Source organism: Ascoidea rubescens, assembly GCF_001661345.1.
Source record: "Ascoidea rubescens DSM 1968 unplaced genomic scaffold ASCRUscaffold_9, whole genome shotgun sequence".
Lineage (NCBI taxonomy): Eukaryota > Fungi > Ascomycota > Saccharomycetes > Ascoideales > Ascoideaceae > Ascoidea > Ascoidea rubescens.
In genome coordinates, this window is record NW_017962921.1 from 559,162 (window position 1) to 579,386 (window position 20,225).

Sequence of the window (20,225 nt, forward strand, 5' to 3'; positions counted from 1 at the left end):
TATCATTTCCTTTTTTCCTTTTTTTTCCCCATCTGTTTTCGAGCTCAGTGCTCCCAAGCTTTAATCTTTAATTCATTTGTTTCATTAGGCGCTTTGTTATTCTGTGAACCCATTCATGTTAGAAGTTTCTGTGGCAATTTATATAAATTTGATTCTAATTAGTTAATAAAATACAGTTCATATTCATCTATTATTCATCCACTATTTATCCACTATTTATCTGGTATTCCATTAGATTTTCATTTGCTACTTATTTGCTATTCTGGTTTTTGTATTGTATTGTATTGTATTGTAATTGCATTAATAATGCGATTCTTTTGATTATTGCCATTTTATTAATTTGTTGATTTTAAACGTTAACTTTTTCTATAAATTTGTAAACATGTTTATTAGTTTGTTGCTTTTTTTTTATTTAATATTGTGGGAGATAATCGAGTTATCATAGCCAGTTATCATAGCCAGTTGGAAAGTTGAGGAGTATTTTTAAAATTTTATTCTGATAAAAATTTTGGTTGAAATACAATTCTCAGTGGGTTTTTTTTGGTAAACAATTTTTATTGAAGAATATTAATTATACTGAAAACGATCAATCGTAAAATAAAAACAAGAAATAAACATGCTCTATGAAAGATAAAATATAAAACAAAAAGAAGAAAAATCAAATTTTAAGATTATTTTTCTGCGGCAAACATAGCAGCCATTCTATTCAAAGCAGAACCAGCTTTGAACCATTCAATTTGTTGTTCGTTGAAAGTATGAGATAATTCACATTCCCAAGATTTGCCATCTTTTGGATGAACTCTTAAAGTTAAGTTTTTGCCTGGAGCAAAAGTGGTTAAACCGATAATGTCAACTTCATCATCTGGGTTAATCTTATCGTAGTCAGCTTTGTCGACAAAGTTTAATGGTAACAAACCTTGTTTTTTCAAGTTAGTTTCGTGGATACGAGCAAAAGATTTGGTGATAACAGCGAAACCACCCAAGTATCTTGGTTCTAAAGCAGCATGTTCTCTGGAAGAACCTTCACCCATATTTTCATCACCGATAACGACCCATTTGATACCTTGGCCACGGTAGGCAAGAGCAGTTTCTGGAACACCATCGTANTTACCAGTGTAGTGATTCTTAACTTTATTGGCTTCACCGTTTTCAGCATTGGTAGCACCAATCATATAGTTGTTTGAAATGTTTTGCAAATGACCTCTGTATTTCAACCAAGGACCGGCCATGGAAATATGATCAGTGGTGGTTTTACCAACGGCTTTGATCAAAATTGGTAAGTGTTCGGGATCTTTACCATCCCATGGTTTGAATGGGGTTAATAATTGTAAACGGTCTGAAGTTGGAGAAACAGCGACGGTAACAGTGGATCTGTCCTTTGGTGGAGCTTGGTAGGTGTTTTCACCAGGATCGTAACCTCTAGCTGGCAAACCTTCACCATGTGGCTCTTCTAATAAAAATTCATTGCCATCTTTGTCCTTTAATTTATCGGTGATTGGGTTAAATCTCAAGTCACCAGCAATAGCAAAGGCGGTGACCATTTCTGGAGAAGCAACAAAGGCGTGAGTAGCTGGGTTACCATCATTTCTGGCAGTGAAGTTTCTGTTGAAGGATGAGACAATTGTGTTTTTGTCACCCTTTTTGATGTCTTGACGATCCCATTGACCGATACATGGACCACAGGCGTTAGCCATGACCACACCACCAAAGTCTTGGAAAGTTTTCAATTGACCATCTCTTGCGATGGTGGCTCTGATTTGTTCAGAACCTGGAGAGACGTTGAATAAAGCCTTTGAAGTTAAACCATGAGCAGCAGCATCTTTGATAATGTTGGCAGATCTGGTCATATCTTCGTAAGAGGAGTTGGTACAAGAACCGATTAAACCAACTTTAACTTCTAATGGCCATCCATTTGCAACAGCAACTTCTTTAACTTTTGAGATTGGAGTAGCTAAATCAGGAGTGAAAGGACCATTGATGTGGGGTTCTAAAGTGTTCAAGTCGATTTCGATAACTTCGTCATATTCAGCACCTTCATCAGCTTTTAAGAAAGTATTTTGGTAAATGTCAGCAAACTTAGCAATGTCACTTCTACCAGTGGCGTTCAAGTAGGCAGCCATGGATTGGTTGTAAGGGAAAGTGGAGGTTGTAGCACCAATTTCGGCACCCATATTACAGATGGTAGCCATACCAGTACAGGAGAAAGTGGAAACACCATCACCGAAATATTCAACAATTTTACCGGTACCACCCTTGACAGTAGTGATACCAGCCAATTTAAGAATAATATCCTTTGGAGAAGCCCAACCGTTCATTCTACCGGTTAATTTGACACCAAGAATCTTTGGGGCTTTCAATTCCCATGGCAAACCAGCCATGACATCGACAGCATCAGCACCACCGACACCAATAGCTAATTGACCTAAACCACCAGCGTTTGGAGTGTGTGAATCACAACCAATTAACAAGGCACCTGGGAAGGCGTAGTTTTCCAAAATAATTTGATGGATAATACCAGAGCCTGGTTTCCAGAAACCAATGTTATATTTGGCACAAGCAGTAGCTAAGAAATCGTAGACTTCTTTGTTCAAGTCGCAGGCTCTGGCCAAATCCTTTGGACCACCGACTTGAGCTTGAATTAAATGATCACAGTGGACAGTTGATGGAGTTTGAACTTGGTCCATGTTGGCAGACATGAATTGCAAGATAGCCATTTGAGCAGTAGCATCTTGACAGGCGACTCTGTCTGGTCTAAGTTGCAAATAAGAAACACCTCTTTCGATTTCTTGTTCGTGTGGATTGTCTAAATGACCGTATAATAATTTTTCAGCATAAGTTAAAGGCCTCTTTAATCTTTCTTGGACAATTTTAACGTTTTCCAAGTTTTTCTTATAATTTATGAAAGAGTGGGATTCCAACAAGTTCATGTGAACCTTTGAATCAGGAGTTAGAGAAGAGGAAGCAGTAGCTAACCCACGAATTGAGGAGGAAGCTAAAGAGGTACGGTTGATACTGTTGGATAAGATTGAGCGAGCAGATAACATTGTGGAATATTATTCTGATATTGTATTTCTGTAATATAATGAAATATAATTAATTATGGCGGAATTGGATCCAATGAGTAGGGTTGAATTGGATTATATTAGAGTATATTATAATATAAATGCGAGACTGTTTACTTTTTTGTCAGTCAAGATAGTGAATAAATGGGATCGGATCGATGGTAATCGAGATTCTAATTTAGTTTGCAGGTTTGAGTAAAATTATAAGAAATAAAGAGCACTTGGGGTCATTAAAGGCCTTTACTGCTTTGGATCGAGGAAGAGAAAAAAAAAGAGGATGGGATAGAAAAAGACAAAAGAACAAACAGGGCAGGAGGATTAGATATGGGTTATATATAACAATTGGGCCATTGGAGAAAGACGCAAGTCGTAATTGAGATTGCATCGAGATCGAGTCCCCAAAAGAGTGCAACAAATGCAGTTGCGGACAAATTGAAGCTCTCTCTCTTGATAGAAAAACTGGGAGATCGAACAATAAGAGAGCAACGAAAGATGCTGGAGATAAAAGTCATCTCTCACCAAAACCCAGCGGGCCCAGGAAAAAAAACAGTCGAAATCCGAAGATCTTGTAGCACTCCCATACCCAACGGGGCCTTGAGCTGAGCGGCGCATGGGGAACTTTGCGTGTTTGGCGGCTCGCAGGCAGCCTCCTGCGTTGCGGGCCACACTGCGCTTAGCCTGCGCTGCTCCTGTTCCTGAGCTGGACGAGAGCCCGCCAATCACACGCCCATGGTATGTAAGCGCAGTGCTAGCCGGCTATAGGGAATCCATACCAGGCTCACTGAGCTTGTTGCGAGTTGTCGTCGCACTGTCATCTTTTGTTACAAATGGCAGCCTTTTCATTTGACCGCTTGTTGCGCAAGCGCAGTCTCGCCATATTTCTCACGCCTGCGCTGAGGCCCATGCACACATCGGTTTTCTTTTCCCAGTCCAAGTGGTGATGTGTGAGCTGCTCCAGGTTGCGCAGGGAACAAATGTGATCTTACCCAGAAAGCCGAAATGGAGAGGTCCTAGAGGGAAAAGTGTCAAAACTTGAAGGAAAAGAGAACAGAGAGAGCTTTTCCGAGCTCGGACTGTTCTTCCCAGACTCTCTTCAGCCAGTAAATTCGGTATGATTTGTATCAGACTATTTCCCGTCTGGAATATCGATCGGTTTGCAACATTGTTGGACCTGTTCAAGGGAATATTCGTGCATTTTTATCCTTCCCCTGAAAAATGTCAAATTCACATATTTCTTTCAGCTTCTGCTTTTGCTTTCATTTCTCCCGCGATGCTGGATCTGCGCTGCACCCTTGATCGAGTCTTACGTAATGAGAGAATAGGGCTTTGATGTTTGTAGTTAGAGCCCTCTATAATTGCATATGACTTTTTTTTCTGGACACATCTCAAAATAAATTTTGTTGTGACTGCTGTGCCGGCCGGGCAACATTTTCCAAACTTTTCAGTCGCTCTTAGGTGCGTGATCCCGTTTGGGCAAATATCCAAGGTTCTCCATCAGTACCGTCACGTGTCATCTTTCTATGATGCTGGAAAAATTTCGTCTGTTGTGAATAGTAGGGCAAAGCCAATATCAGTGAACAATATATTGATATATTCTTGAAACTTTGCTTAGGGAAAAAAGAGTGCAAAATAATAATCAAGTAATTGAAATCAAACATAATATTAAAAATGGTCAAATTTATTAAATCAGGCAAAGTTGGTAAGTACATTATTCCCACCACCCATGAATCGCACACAGCAATAGAATCTTCATTAATAGCAGTCAACCTCCAATATCCAATGTCTTAATCCAACACAAATCTTTCAATTATTTCAATAGTTTGCTTACTATGACTAGATCCGACGCCAACAACAATCTGCAATCTGCAATCTTGCAATATCATCTCTTGTCTCAATCAGCAATCACTGATTTACTCTTCATCTGTAATTTTAGTTTCTAATTATTGAAAAACACCGGCATATTCCTTGGTCTCTTTTAATTAAAAAAAAATAAAAATGGTAAAATAATATTTAAATCTAATCAAATTCCTAATGAAATATCTTTAAAGGTCGTAATATTTTTTTTTAATCTGTTACTGAAATCCCATTATATTATTAAATTTAAATTTATAAAATTTCATAGCAGGAAATTTTAATCCCAAATAACTTTATTAACTCATTTTTTAAAATATAAAAGAGAAATGATATTTACTCAATTCATAGACTCTGGTTATTTCTGTATATCTTAGAAGAAACAAAATTATTTTTAACTATTCTAACATAAAGGGAATCCCTCGCAATTTTATTTTTTTTCCTAAATCTCATAGACTTGTTTACTGGACTGGTTTCTTTTACTGCTATTTAATTTGAATCTTAACATAATCAATACAAATTTCATTGGTATTTTTTTTTCTACTTCTTTTAAATATGACACTTTACTAATCATTCATCTTTAGCTATTATTACTCGTGGTCGTTATGCCGGTAAAAAAGTCGTAATTGTTAGACAATACGACGATGGCTCAAAGGCTCATCAATTCCCTCATGCTATTGTTGCTGGTATTGAAAGATACCCATTAAAGGTAACCAAGTCTATGGGTTCTAAAAAAGTTGCTAAAAGATCAAAAATTAAACCATTTATCAAAGCTATAAACTATAACCATCTCATGCCAACTCGTTATACTTTAGACGTTGAAAACTTCAAATCTAATCTCACCACTGAAACTTTCACTGAGCCTTCGAAAAAAGAAGAAGCCAAAAAAGTCGTCAAAAAAGTATTTGAAGAAAGATACCAAACTGGTAAAAATAAATGGTTTTTCGTTAAATTGGCCTTTTAATTTACTCTTTTTTTTGAAAAAATTGTTTTATATGTATTCTATAAATTTTAATTCAATTATTTCATAAAATTTCTTAAAAAAATAATCTAAAATTTATTTATAACAAATTCCTTTTATCACATTATATTATATGTCATAACACTAATATGACTAGAATATAAAACTGAGCACAAATATGATATAATATGATATGATATATTTTGATATATTTTGATATCCCTTCTCTTTCTTTTTTTTTTCTTTTTATTTTAAAGCCTGTCATTTGACATTTGTAGAAATTATACTAAATTATTACATTGAAGCTCCAAGGATCTTTTTTTTAAAAATTAATTTTATTGCTTATTAATTTATATTGAACACAATCTATATCGTTTTACTCAATTCAATTTAATGATGATAACTTACTTGACATTGTTTTTAAAATTTCAGCGTTTTTCAGATTATTCAATAATCTATAATCACCATTTAAATTTGAAATTTCAATTAAATTCAAGTCGTTGATATCGCCATTATATAACATGATAAGTTCAATTATTGAGCCAATTTGAAACAATTCGCTTTCCGAGGTGGAATGTAAGTCTCCTGTTAATAAATTTTCAACTAAATCGCTATTGATTTTAAATACAAGATAATTGTCATTATTGTTAGCGATATGTGATGAAAAAGTTGGGATTGAACCAATTTTAATGAAAAAGCTTTCTAAATTTTGAAATCCGGTCTCGATCAATGATTTTTGATTATCATTATTATTATTTACATTGTTATAATGAGAAAGATTATCATAAACACAATCTACTATTTGGGCAATTACTCTTAGCTTATACTGCCTTGCATTTGAAGCTCTTTGATAGTTGTTGCAGATGAACGAAGGCGAGGGATCAGTTACAATATAAGACATCAGTTGACCAAGTAATAGAGAATTAATAAATAAACAGGAATGAAAGCGAGAATGGAGATTGATTTGGTTGGAGTTTGTGATTAAAAAGATGTTGCTATTGGTGTTGGTAATAATTTCTCTTCCATATCTCCTTTTTAGAGCGGGCCATGTTTGGTAACAAATTGAGTCAAATGATTCAATTTCAAATAGGAAGAAAGAGCTAAGAAAACAGTGTTTGATTTTTAAAATTTCAGAGATTGATTGAAGAATTACCTTAACGAGAATAAATCTCTAAAGTTCTTTTTAATACATGCAGGAGAATTGAGTAAAATGGCTGAAATGGTTAAATCATGAGTCATTAGCAAAGAAAGGAATCGTTTTGATGGCTGTATAAATAGATGTAATTTTCCATTCAAATAAAGTGATACATGTGTTATTATAATCGATAGTATTATTAATTATGATATAAAGCATTAAAAATTAAAATTAAAAATCAACAGAAAGATAAAGTGATTTAAAATAGTTTAAATAAAATTTAATAAAGCATAATGTTTTAGCAGTAATGGGTTTTAATTCAAATAACCAAACAAAATTATGAAATAAATCAAATAATCAAATAATCAAATTAAATAATCAAATAATAATATAATAGTATAATAAAATCATAATTATCAATTATCGATTATTAATTATTAATTAATTACAAATGGCAATATAATAAAACTATTAAATATGGAAAGAGTTTTAAGTAATTCAAAAGAGTAATATTTTTATATATTTATTCCATTACAAAAGCAAATTTCCAATGAGATATAAAAAGAAAAAAGAAGAGTATATTGCGGCAAATTAAAATAGGGTAATTGTAATAAAAGTTCATGTAAGCGAGTGAAAAAAATCGATTGAATAGAAGACTATTATATTTAAACTAATATTATCATATTTCATAATAATTTCATGATAATTTCATGACAATCTGATAATAATTTGATAATAATTTGATAATCGTTATTATACAATATCAATTTTTGTTAGTAAAATTGAGATTAATAAATTGTTTTTGAAAACATTAAAAAAGGAACAAGTTTAGTATATAAAGAAAAGAAAAAATAAAAAATAAAATAATAATATTTGATAAAAGTATCTTATAATATTATATAATATTAAGAGAAATATGGATAGAAAAAATGAGAGAACAGGTGAATGAAAATTATTGGCCAAGAAACAAAAAATGAAGAAAATTATCAAATAATAAATTTTATCGTTGGAAAATCATAGAAAAAATAAAATACAGAAAAAAAAAAAAGTCTTATCAGCAAAATAGCTGAAAAGAGTATTTTATCTGGGGTAACTTTAATTTTATTGAAAATCAAATCAAATCTGGGGTAAAATAAGAATAAAATGTGGAGGAAAACACCGTGATTGGTCAGAAGCTTGGCAGAGCCCGGGAAAAAAAGGAAGAGGAGGTAGGGGCTTTAGCGAACAGTGGAAAAGAAGGAAAAAGTTGAAAAAAAAGTTCGGTAGCAAGTTGGAAATAAGTCGATAAATTGGAAGCAAAATGGAAAATAACAAAGAGTAGAGGAAAAGTAAGTTTAAACAAATTGGAAAAGATTGATTTTAATGATAAACCAATGGAATTTAAAGCAATATATTCGTGAAAAAAGAAGAGCGAGATGGTGAATTTGTCGCTTGAAAGTTGAGAGCATGTCGGATAAGAAATTGAATATCCTCCTGAAAGACAGAAAGTTTTTACATTATGGTTTTGTAATTGAAATGAAACAATTATTTGGTTAAGTGTAGTAAAAGAGTGCACGTATTTTGCAAGTGAATCTGAGTATTATTTGATTACTTGTCTGTGATATCATATACCTCTTCACATTTCTTTTTTTGAGGATGGACGTTCAAGAGCTGGGCAAACTGGCATCAGCAGAGTGATTAGAGTTTTTCAGATCGAAGAAAAACATGGGGAAAGCAAGAAGAAATGGTGCTTGAGTAAATATTTTGATGTGAATAATTCGATACCAGTATTGCCAGATCAATATCCAGTCCAGTTGGAAAAGCTTTGTGATTTGATCACAGCAGAAGAAATATCAGTCAAGCACCAGTCAGGTTTCCGTCAGGTGTCTGTGATATTTCAGGCTTCAAGATAGAAAAATTGTGGGGGAGAAACAAGAGTTCTGCAGCACTCCGCCGCTTAGCGCATTCAGATAATAACAGGCTGGAATCTAAGTTCGAGTCTATGTGAACATCCCAGCAGCAGAATCAGAGCAGAATAAGCACGCTCCTCCCAACACAATCTTAATGTCCCCATCCACTCCACAAAATCCTCGAGAAAGAATCCCTCAGACAGCACGTGAGCTCACTCCGAGCTGATCCCAGCCGGGAAATCTGCGCACAGCACTGCACGTATAATCACGCTTGAGCGCATCTGCACACATACAGCCTGGTTTTGTATCAGCTGTGAGAGCATTTGCACCTTTTCGGCGCTGCTGATTGGCTGCTCGCCGGGGCCTGGGTTTGAGTCTCAACTAGAGCGCTGTATTGCTCGTGCAAGCAGTGGCCATTAGATCACTGGGTCAATCCCTCCGGTTTCTGGGTCTTTTTTCCTCCATATTCCATTTCTTGCTGCGTTTTCCATTTAATCTGTGACGCGTCCCCTCTGCAAGAAGAAACGTGTTGCTTTTTGGATCTTTACTCACTGATGGTTTTCCACTTTTTGCTCATCTTCAAATCAGAAATATCAGAATCACCATTTAATTCTACTTTTTCTTCTCACCTATCAACTGTATAAATACAATTTAAATTCTCCCCAGATTCAATACTTTTTTTTTCTTTTCCTCTAACAACAATTTTTATTTAATCTTCTTGATTATTATATTATATTGTAGTCTTTTTGTCTCTTCTTGAATCTCACTGTCATTCTCCCCCGGATTTTCTTAACGAGACTTATAATATATTTACAATAATCAATTCTATTCCTATTCCTATTCCTACTGCCATTCTTATTTTATTTTCTTTATCTATAACTATTCCCTGTTAATTTTCCATATTCTATTCTATTTCATTCTATTTTATTCTACTCTTGTATAATCAGCAAATCAATATCAAACAATCTACTTACATCAATTCAACCTACATAATTATCTTATCTCAAAATGCAAACTCATCAAATTGACTCATCTTATGCTGTTCCTCCTCCAAAGAACCTTGGAAATATTAGAGATAATATGACCATCTTGGGTTCGATGAACAAGATCTTGGTCGCCAATAGAGGTGAAATCCCAATCAGAATCTTCAGAACTGCTCACGAATTGTCCATGCAAACTGTTGCCATCTTCTCTCATGAAGATCGTCTTTCCATGCACAGATTGAAAGCTGATGAAGCCTATGTTATCGGTGAAAAGGGTGAATTCTCTCCTGTTCAAGCTTATTTACAAATTGACGAAATCATTAAAATTGCTAAGGAGCACAACGTTTCCATGATCCATCCAGGTTACGGTTTCCTCTCTGAAAACTCGGAATTTGCTGATAAAGTTGAAAAAAATGGCATTGCTTGGGTTGGTCCTCCAGCTAGTGTTATCGATTCTGTTGGTGACAAAGTCTCTGCAAGAATCTTAGCTTCCAAATGTAACGTTCCAACTGTTCCAGGTACCCCAGGTCCAATTGAAAACGTTGAAGACGCTCAAGACTTTGTCAACAAACATGGCTATCCAGTCATCATCAAAGCCGCCTTCGGTGGTGGTGGTAGAGGTATGAGAGTCGTCAGAGAAGGTGATGACATTGCTGATGCCTTCCAAAGAGCCACCTCTGAAGCCAAAGCTGCTTTCGGTAATGGTACTTGTTTCATCGAAAGATTCTTAGACAAGCCAAAACATATCGAAGTCCAATTATTAGCCGATTCTTATGGTAACGTTGTCCACTTATTTGAAAGAGATTGTTCAGTACAAAGAAGACATCAAAAAGTCGTTGAAATTGCCCCTGCTAAAACTTTGCCAATTGAAGTCAGAGATGCTATCTTAACTGACGCTGTCAAATTAGCCAAAACCGCCAACTATAGAAATGCTGGTACTGCTGAATTCTTGGTCGATGAGCAAAACAGACATTACTTTATCGAGATCAATCCAAGAATTCAAGTTGAACATACCATCTCTGAAGAAATCACTGGTGTTGATATTGTTGCTGCTCAAATTCAAATTGCTGCCGGTGCTTCTTTAGCCCAATTGGGTCTATTGCAAGACAAAATCACCACTAGAGGTTTTGCTATTCAATGTCGTATCACAACTGAAGATCCTGCTAAGGGTTTCCAACCAGACACTGGTAGAATTGAAGTCTACAGATCTGCTGGTGGTAATGGTGTCAGATTAGATGGTGGTAATGGTTTTGTTGGCGCTGTCATCTCTCCTCACTACGATTCCATGTTGGTTAAATGTTCTTGTTCCGGTTCCACTTATGAAATTGCTAGAAGAAAGATGTTGAGATCTTTAATTGAATTCAGAATCAGAGGTGTCAAGACCAACATTCCTTTCCTTATTGCTCTTTTAACTAATGAAGTCTTTGTTAAAGGTGACTGTTGGACCACATTTATCGATGATACTCCATCATTATTCGAAATGGTTCACTCAAACAACAGAGCTCAAAAATTATTAAACTACTTGGCCGATTTAGCTGTCAATGGTTCATCTATTGCCGGTCAAATTGGTGCTCCTAAATTAAATACTGACGTTATTATCCCAGTTCTTCACAATGAAGATGGATCCGTTGTTGATGTCACCCAGCCTTCCTCTACTGGTTGGATGAACATTATCAACAAAGAAGGACCAGAAGCCTTTGCCAAAGCTGTTAGAAGATACGATGGATGTCTTATCATGGATACAACATGGAGAGATGCCCATCAATCATTGTTAGCTACCAGAGTTAGAACTGCTGATATCTTGGCTATTGCTCAAACTACCTCTCACGCTTTAGAAAACGCATACTCTCTTGAATGTTGGGGTGGTGCTACCTTTGATGTTGCCATGAGATTCTTACACGAAGACCCATGGGTTAGATTAAGAGAAATGAAAAAGAAGTGTCCAAACATCCCATTCCAAATGTTATTAAGAGGAGCCAATGGTTTAGGATATGCTTCGTTGCCAGACAACGCCATTGACCATTTCGTTTTACATGCCAAAAACAACGGTGTTGATATCTTCAGAGTGTTTGATGCTCTTAATGACATTGAACAATTAACCGTTGGTGCCAATGCAGTCAAGAAAGCTGGTGGTGTTTTAGAAGCCACTGTTTGTTATTCAGGAGATATGTTAGAACCAGGTAAGAAGTACAACTTGGAATACTACTTGGCATTTGTTGATGAAATTGTCAAGAGAGGTACTCATGTTCTTGGTATCAAAGATATGGCTGGTACATTGAAACCATCAGCTGCCACTCTTTTGATCAAGTCAATTAGAAACAGATACCCCGACTTACCAATCCATGTTCACACCCATGACTCCGCTGGTACTGGTGTTGCTTCCATGATTGCCTGTGCTGAAGCTGGTGCTGATGCTATTGATGTTGCCACCAACTCCATGTCTGGTATGACATCTCAGCCATCAATGTATGCTTTCTTAGCCTCAGTTGAAGGTAATATCAATACTGGTATCAACTTGAGACATGCTAGAGAGTTGGATGCTTACTGGGCACAAATGAGACTTTTATACTCTTGTTTTGAAGCTGATTTGAAAGGACCTGATCCAGAAGTTTATGTTCACGAAATTCCAGGAGGACAATTGACCAATTTATTATTCCAAGCTCAACAAGTTGGATTAGGAGCTCAATGGGCTGAGACCAAGAAGGCTTATAGAGAAGCCAATTTGTTGTTGGGAGACATTGTTAAAGTTACCCCAACCTCCAAGGTTGTTGGAGATTTGGCCCAATTTATGGTTTCCAACAAATTAACAGCTGATGATGTTAGAAGATTGGCCAGTTCATTAGATTTCCCAGATTCAGTTTTAGATTTCTTTGAAGGGTTGATGGGTCAACCATATGGAGGATTCCCCGAGCCATTAAGAACCGATGTGTTGAGAGGCAAGAGAAGAAAGTTGACTGTTAGACCTGGTTTAGAGTTAGAGCCATTTGACTTGAGAATTATTAAGAATGATTTGGTTGCAAGATTCGGTAAGAATATTTCTGAGTGTGATATCGCATCATACAATATGTTCCCAAGGGTTTATGAAGACTTTAAGAAGATGCAAGATACATATGGAGATTTGTCAGTTATACCAACCAGATATTTCTTGGCTCCACCTAAATACGAAGAAGAAGTCCATATTACCATTGAGAAGGGTAAGACCTTGATTCTTAAGATGTTAGCTATTGGTGATTTAACCGAAAAAGGTACCAGAGAAGTTTACTATGAATTGAATGGTGAAATGAGAAAGGTTCCAGTTCTTGATAAGAAAGCAGCTGTTGAAACTGTCACCAGACCCAAAGCTGACGTTCACAATCCAAATGAAGTTGGAGCTCCAATGGCCGGTGTTGTCGTTGAAGTGAAGGTGCACAAGGGTAGTGATGTTAAGAAGGGAGATGCAGTTGCAGTGTTAAGCGCTATGAAGATGGAAATGGTTATTTCAGCTACTGCTGATGGAGATATTACTGATGTTTCAGTCAACCAAGGAGATGCAGTTGATGCTGGAGATTTATTGGTTAAGATTGGTAAAATTGGTGCTAAAGAAGAATAAAAAAACAACCAATAAAAAAAAAATCAGTATAATTTAAAATATGTGGGGATAATGACAATATTCATGCTTTTTGCTCTTTATTTTTTTGTCTATAGTTTTTGTTTTAATTGATAACCTTTTTAATAAGAGAAAGAAGTTATATTTTTTTATATTTTATAGTGAGATTTAAATTTAATTTGATTTAATTTTGATATTCTGAAAAGACAGGTGGATCTGAAAAGTGAAAAATGGAAAGTAAAAAGTAAAAAGTGAAAAGTGGAAAATGAAAAATGAAAAATCGAAGAATTTGGGAAAAAGTCAGAAAAAAAATCAGGGTGTTTAGGTTTAGAAGTTCTAAAAAAAGGTGCATTGTGTCGGCTCCTGAAGTTGATAGCTGGCCTCAAGGTGAAACAATAAGTGAGAAGGAAAGGAGCCGGGACGTAGTGGCAGCATATTTGTGTGGAAATGGCGGTGGAAACAACACTGGTGCAAATACTGGTGGAAACAGTATTGGTGGTAAATTTCACCTAAGAAAAAACACTTGTTGAAGGCTCTGTCAGACGAATGGTTCGCACACCAGCGTCAGGGCCCGCAGGTTGAACGCGTCTAAGTGCAGGCTTACGCGTTTGACAGCGTGCATAGCTCAGTGGGCGAATCAACGCGCAGCATCTCACTCAGCAGAAGGCATAGGCACGCGGGACACGGTGCAAAGTACAGGTGATTGAGGTGCGGTAACAGACCACTGGGTGAGTTGTCGGAGCGAGTTTTTACCCACACACCAGGGCCTGGAAAGGAGCAACAAGGCCAGGGCTGGGAGGTGGGAAACTGGAGGGAACAAAATGGTATAAATTCGTTGCAATTTCCAATTGATTCGTTGCTCCTCTTTATCTTTTCTCAGACCATTGATTCTATTGATTCTAGCGACTCTAATTCGTTTTATTCCAGCTTAATCCTGTCTATATTCGCCTATCCTCTGTCTCCCCAGATTTTCTTCTAGTTTAAAATGGCTGTTTGCAATAATAAAAAAGTAATCGTTGTTGGTGCTGGTATCACTGGTTTAACTACTGCCTATGAGTTGTCCAAACAGGGCTACAAGGTTTTGATCATTGCCAAAAACTTGCCAACCGACGCCAAGTACTCCTACGACTACGCTTCAGCCTTTGCTGGTGCCCACTTCAGACCAATTCCTTCCTACTCCGACCAAGATGTGTTTGAAATGAAATTGAACAGAGCTACTTTCAAGAAATTGAAAGAATTTGCTGCTGAATTCCCGGAATCATCCGTCAAATTTGTCAAGGGTATTGACTATCTCGAAGAACCCTCTTTAGGTTATGTCACTGGTACCAACATTGGTTACAATGCTCAAAACTTGAACGACTTCAAAATCTTATCCGAAAATGTTATTCCATTCAACAACATCAAATACGGTGCCGAATACGAATCCTGGATTGTTAACGCTCCTCACTTGTTGAAATTTTTGTTCAACAGATTAACTGTCTTCTACAACGTCAAGTTCATCCAATTGGATGTCCTCTCGCTCAAACAAGTCTTTGAAGCCTCCAGTTGTTTTGCTGACTTTTCCGACATATTAGGTGTAATCAACGCTACCGGCAGAGGTTTGCAATACTACGGTGGTTACGATCCTGAAGTGTTCTTTGTCAGATCTCAAACTTTGCTTGTGTCCAAGCCAAACTGTCCCAAACCACCATTAATCCCATACTACAACAAGACCCTCACCATCCAACACTCCGATGGCAAATTTGTCTACGTTTTAAAGAGACCAATTGACGGTGGTTTCATCATCGGTGGTACCAAACAAATCAACGACTTGTGTCCATTTGAAAGAGCATCTGAAACCCAAGAATTGATCGAAAGCGCCAAACCTTACTTTAAAGAATTGTTGAGCCCAGAAGGTGAATTCAACGTCCAAAAAGTCAATGTTGGTATCAGAGCCGTTAGAAAAGGTGGTTTGAAATTATCAAAAGTCTTGATCAAAGAGCAAGGCAACAAATTCTTGATCGACGCCTACGGTGCAGGTGCTATGGCCCATGAATTGTCTTTCGGTATCGCTGAAAAGGTCGTTGAAATGGTCAATGACAAATACGAATACATTTCTGCCAAATTATAATCAATCTCAACTCACAAAGCTTATCCAGTCAATAATAGAAACACCGGTAGTCTTTTAGGTTTTTCTTTGATTGTTTGAGTTTATCATTAGGCATTTTTTATTTTCAAAACTACCTTTCTCTCTTTCTTTCTCTCTTTCTTTGTATTCATTTTTTGTTCTTCCACTTTCATCTAAAAATTATCTCACACGCAATGGTCTTATAGTCGAATAAACACNCCCCCCTAAGCATTATCTATCAGCCGTAGCACTGTCTTCTGACTGTCCTTTCACCATCCACCATCTCACCATCTCTTTCATTTATCGAACCACGAATGCGTTGAGTGCGATTTTCTCCGCTCGCCCATCCGTTCCTTCGCGGCCATCCTGAAATTGCTGCTTTGGGGCTGGGCGGAGAAAAACCCTTAATGACGAAACCCATCGTATAGTTTCTCCCCTGCACTCCAAAGAGTTTAAAAGAGGTGAAAAGACCTGCAGCATCTTCTCTTTCCCTCTCTTTCTTCTTTCTTCCTCCTCCTTCCTCCTTCTCCTTATATCAAAGTGTTTCTGCTGCTTTGGCCTCTCGTTGGGTAATTGACTGCTCCATCACAACAGTTCTCTGTTTCAACGCTTTCTTCACCGACAAAGCCCAGCTCTACCCCAATCCTCCATTAGATTCACTTACAATTCCTCTCCAGAGTTAATCGCCCAATCCTTTTTATTCTTTTACCAATCATCGACTCAACATTTTCGTTTTTTTTTTCATTTTTTTTATTTCACTACTGATTTATTCTCATACTCATACTCATACTCTATCATAATATCATAATATTACACTACCATACCCTTATCCCATTACAAACATGGCATTCCCTGGTTTTGAAACTGCTTCCGTTATTGCTGCTTATCTCTCAAAAATAAGTGCTCTAAAACCTATTCATACCCTTTTGTTTGTCGCCCTATTTTCAATCATCTCCTACTTATCTCTAGTCGACGAATACTTCATTCATTCCTCAAATAACCATACTGCTGATGCTACAAATTCCCTCAACAATCTAAATTCCTATTTCTTGCCTTCATCCTTGAATTTTAATGATGTTAATAATTGGATCGATATCACCCAGAGTTTCAACAGCTTAAACTCCCTTTACCAAAACTCAACTCACTTGGCCTTACTACCCTTGAGATTCAAAACTATTTCCAATAATGATTTATCCCTTTTACCAATTTTCGATCAATCCCTAATTGACTCAATTTCTGCTAATATTTCTTCCTCTTTCTCTTCCTCTTCCTCTCATTCTGACTCATTTTTCATCGATCTCGTCCACGATTCTACCGCCCTTAACGAAAACTACCTCGTCCTAGACTACAACAACGATATCTTGGAATCTCTTATCAATAACAATCTCTCTCTCTTAAAATCTCCTAACAACTCAACAATGTGGAAAATCTCTCACCAATACAGAATAGGCCAGTACCAACAACTACTATCCTCAAACTACAAAAAACTCCTCGCCATGATCAAAGGCGCTGAAACCTTTGACATCATTATAGTCGCAATCGTTTACCTCATAATGTATTTCACCTTTGCAAAATTATTCTACGACATGAAAAGAAAAGCAAACTCAAAGTTTTGGTTGCCTCTAGCTGTATTATCCACAAACGTAATTGCCTTCTTATTCGCCTTATTCGTCACAACAAAAATCATATCCCTAAAGGTATCCCTCTTATCCATATCAGAAGGTTTGCCTTTTTTAATTTCAATCGTTGGTTTTAACAACATGGTCTTGATCACTTCTGCTGTTATCGGCACATCAAACAACCAACTACTAGATCAAGGTGTTGGAAACTTGATTTTCAAAGTCATCAAAGTTCAATCAATTCCCTTCATCAGAGACAACTTGTTGTTCATAATATCTCTAATCGGCTGCTCGCTATATGCTTCAAAACTAGAAGCTTTGAAAAACTTTTGTATTCTAAGCGCTCTATTTCTTTTTTTCAACGTCCTATTAACCTTTACCTTTTTCGCTTCAATCTTGGCTCTAAAAGTCGAAATCAATTTAATCCATCAATCAACTTCAATTAAAAACGCTCTTGAAGAAGAAGGCGTCGACTCCTTCTTAGCTGAATCTGTCGCAAATCAAACCCTAAAAGATGACTTTGTCTTTATCGACTCCCCAAATGAATCAACTATAACCATCTTTAAACTGGTCGTTATTCTTGCCTTTGTCCTATTTCAACTCTGGTTTTTCAAGACTAATTGGATCAGCTCCTCTGCTATCGAATCAATTAAATTAAAAGTTAACGATATCCACTTCTTATCTCTAAATATCGCAAGTCAATTCAACTTAAACTCCATTCACGAACACCACTCTGCTACCCAAAACAACAACGGTATAGTTTTAACTGTTCTCGAACCTTTAATCTACTTGCCTCAAAATAACTTTTTCTATAAAGTTGAAGACCACGTTGTCCATTTCTTGGAATTAATCTCCGGCTCAATTAGAGATAGATTCATCAGCAAATTCCTATTATTGGCCTTTTTTGTAAGCTCTTTTGTTAATATTTACCTTTTAAATGCTGCAAGATTATACAACCTTGATAAACCAATCCAACAATACAACAGAATGATATCTGAATCGGTCCCCTCAACCCCTGGTCAATTATCAAGAAGAGCATCCTTTGCTAGTATATCATCTCATACAACCTCCTCATCAGGCTCTTATCCATCCAGAGATGTCAGATCTTCAATTCAACCAATTATCCACGAAAAACCCATCATTTCTGAAAACGACATAATTGAAACAAAAAACCAAAATTTAATCAATAACAAAAGCAATGAAATCACAAAACCTCCACATACTGCTCATGATCAAACTGTTAATGGCACTTCTCGTTCTCACTCACACCCTCATTCTCATAAATCACATTCACATGAATCCGACTCCAAATATGATCATAACGCTCATGTTAAAAAATCTTATGAAGAAGCCTTGAAATATTTTGAATCTGGCAAGTTAGTAGAATTAAGTAACGATAACATTGCCGAATTGGTTTTCAAAGGCAATATACCCTTGTATTCCTTGGAAAAAAGATTAGGTAATAATACTAGAGCTGTTATTGTTCGTAGAAAAGCAATCTCTCAATTGGCAAATGCCCCCGTATTAAAAAGTTCAAGGTTGCCATATCTTCATTACGATTATGATCGTGTTTTCGGTGCATGTTGTGAAAACGTAATTGGCTATATGCCATTGCCTGTTGGTATTGCTGGTCCAATAGTCATTGATGGAAAACCATATCACATTCCAATGGCAACAACTGAAGGCTGCTTGGTTGCTTCTGCTATGCGTGGTTGTAAAGCAATTAACGCTGGTGGTGGTGTTGTTACTGTTTTAACTAGAGATGGTATGACTAGAGGTCCATGTGTTCGTTTCCCAACTCTTAAAGAAGCAGGTGGGGCTAAAATTTGGATTGATTCCGATGAAGGTCAAGAAGAATTGAAAAAACAATTCAACTCAACCTCAAGATTTGCAAGATTACAACATGTCTTTACCGCTTTAGCTGGAACTTTATTATACGTTCGTTTTAGAACAACCACTGGAGATGCTATGGGTATGAATATGATTTCAAAAGGTACTGAACATTGTTTGAAATATCTTTCTGAATATCGTTTTCCTCGTATGGAAGTGATTGCAGTGTCTGGTAATTTCTGTACTGATAAAAAGTCTGCTGCAGTTAACTGGATCAACGGTCGTGGTAAAAGTGTTGTTGCAGAAGCTAGAATTCCTGCTGAAGTTGTAAAAAGAGTTTTGAAAAGTGATGTTGACGCTTTAATTGATTTGAATATAAGCAAAAATCTTATTGGGTCTGCAATGGCAGGAGCCATTGGTGGTTTTAATGCTCATGCAGCCAATTTAGTCACAGCTGTTTTCTTAGCAACTGGTCAAGATCCAGCCCAAAACGTTGAAAGTTCAAACTGTATTACATTAATGCATAAAGATCCAGAAGGTAGTCTCCAAATTTCAGTTTCTATGCCATCGATTGAAGTTGGCACAATTGGAGGTGGTACAATTTTGGATGCACAGAATTCAATGTTAGAATTATTAGGAGTTAGAGGACCTCACCCAACAAATCCTGGAGAAAATGCAAGACAATTGGCCAAGATTGTGGCCAGTGCAGTTTTAGCTGGCGAGTTATCATTATGTTCAGCTTTAGCCGCAGGCCATTTGGTTCAAAGTCATATGCAGCATAATAGAGCAAAACCAGCAGGTTCTGTTGCTGCTCCTGCTATCGGCTCACTAGCACCTAATACTACTTCTTCAGCTACTAAAAGCGCTTATGAGTTAAAGCGTCTTCAAGAAGGCTCAAAAATTTGCATTAAAAGTTGATTTGAATTTTGATTTTAAAATGAAGGGCATGCCTTCCTTTTTTTTTTATTATTATTAAAATTTCCAATATCAACTTTATTTTAATTTCAGTTTCACGTTCACTTTTCTCGGGATTTCTCAGTATTTTTTTTCCTGTCTTGACATTTTATTTTTTTATTTTTCTGATGGTTATATTTTTGATGCCTATATTTTTCAAACTCTAATTATAAATTCTATTTTAATTTTGCTATCTATAATCTATTTGCTGGTGGAGATTCAAAAATACCAATTTTTTGCTTTATTTT

General features: G+C 36.4%; 6 protein-coding genes across 6 annotated transcripts; 4 read left to right on the forward strand and 2 right to left on the reverse strand.

Annotated features, from left to right (window-relative positions):
* Window positions 1-330: 330 nt before the first annotated feature.
* ASCRUDRAFT_157113 (aconitate hydratase mitochondrial precursor) lies at window positions 331-3,212 on the reverse strand. Its single transcript, XM_020189366.1, has 2 exons — window positions 1,112-3,212; window positions 331-916 (listed from the first exon to the last, which is right to left on the reverse strand). Exons 1-2 carry the CDS (start codon window positions 3,042-3,044, stop codon window positions 672-674), a joined length of 2,178 nt encoding a protein of 725 aa, XP_020046486.1. The 5' UTR covers window positions 3,045-3,212; the 3' UTR covers window positions 331-671.
* Window positions 3,213-4,608: 1,396 nt separating this feature from the next.
* Window positions 4,609-6,235, forward strand: ASCRUDRAFT_59600 (60S ribosomal protein eL27). The gene is made up of 2 exons (XM_020191241.1): window positions 4,609-4,761; window positions 5,498-6,235. The coding sequence occupies exons 1-2, from the start codon at window positions 4,731-4,733 to the stop codon at window positions 5,875-5,877; spliced, it is 411 nt and encodes a 136-aa protein (XP_020046487.1). The 5' UTR covers window positions 4,609-4,730; the 3' UTR covers window positions 5,878-6,235.
* On the reverse strand, window positions 6,069-6,974 carry ASCRUDRAFT_157249 (uncharacterized protein). The gene has a single exon (XM_020189367.1). It carries the CDS (start codon window positions 6,773-6,775, stop codon window positions 6,260-6,262), a length of 516 nt encoding a protein of 171 aa, XP_020046488.1. The 5' UTR covers window positions 6,776-6,974; the 3' UTR covers window positions 6,069-6,259.
* Window positions 6,975-9,447: 2,473 nt separating this feature from the next.
* Window positions 9,448-13,749, forward strand: ASCRUDRAFT_14319 (pyruvate carboxylase). Its single transcript, XM_020189197.1, has one exon. The coding sequence runs from the start codon at window positions 9,907-9,909 to the stop codon at window positions 13,468-13,470; it is 3,564 nt and encodes a 1,187-aa protein (XP_020046489.1). The 5' UTR covers window positions 9,448-9,906; the 3' UTR covers window positions 13,471-13,749.
* Window positions 13,750-13,959: 210 nt separating this feature from the next.
* Window positions 13,960-15,767, forward strand: ASCRUDRAFT_76681 (FAD-dependent oxidoreductase). Its single transcript, XM_020193576.1, has one exon. It carries the CDS (start codon window positions 14,453-14,455, stop codon window positions 15,575-15,577), a length of 1,125 nt encoding a protein of 374 aa, XP_020046490.1. The 5' UTR covers window positions 13,960-14,452; the 3' UTR covers window positions 15,578-15,767.
* A 324-nt stretch (window positions 15,768-16,091) lies between these two features.
* Window positions 16,092-20,120, forward strand: ASCRUDRAFT_76682 (uncharacterized protein). The gene has a single exon (XM_020193577.1). The coding sequence runs from the start codon at window positions 16,417-16,419 to the stop codon at window positions 19,939-19,941; it is 3,525 nt and encodes a 1,174-aa protein (XP_020046491.1). The 5' UTR covers window positions 16,092-16,416; the 3' UTR covers window positions 19,942-20,120.
* Window positions 20,121-20,225: the final 105 nt, after the last annotated feature.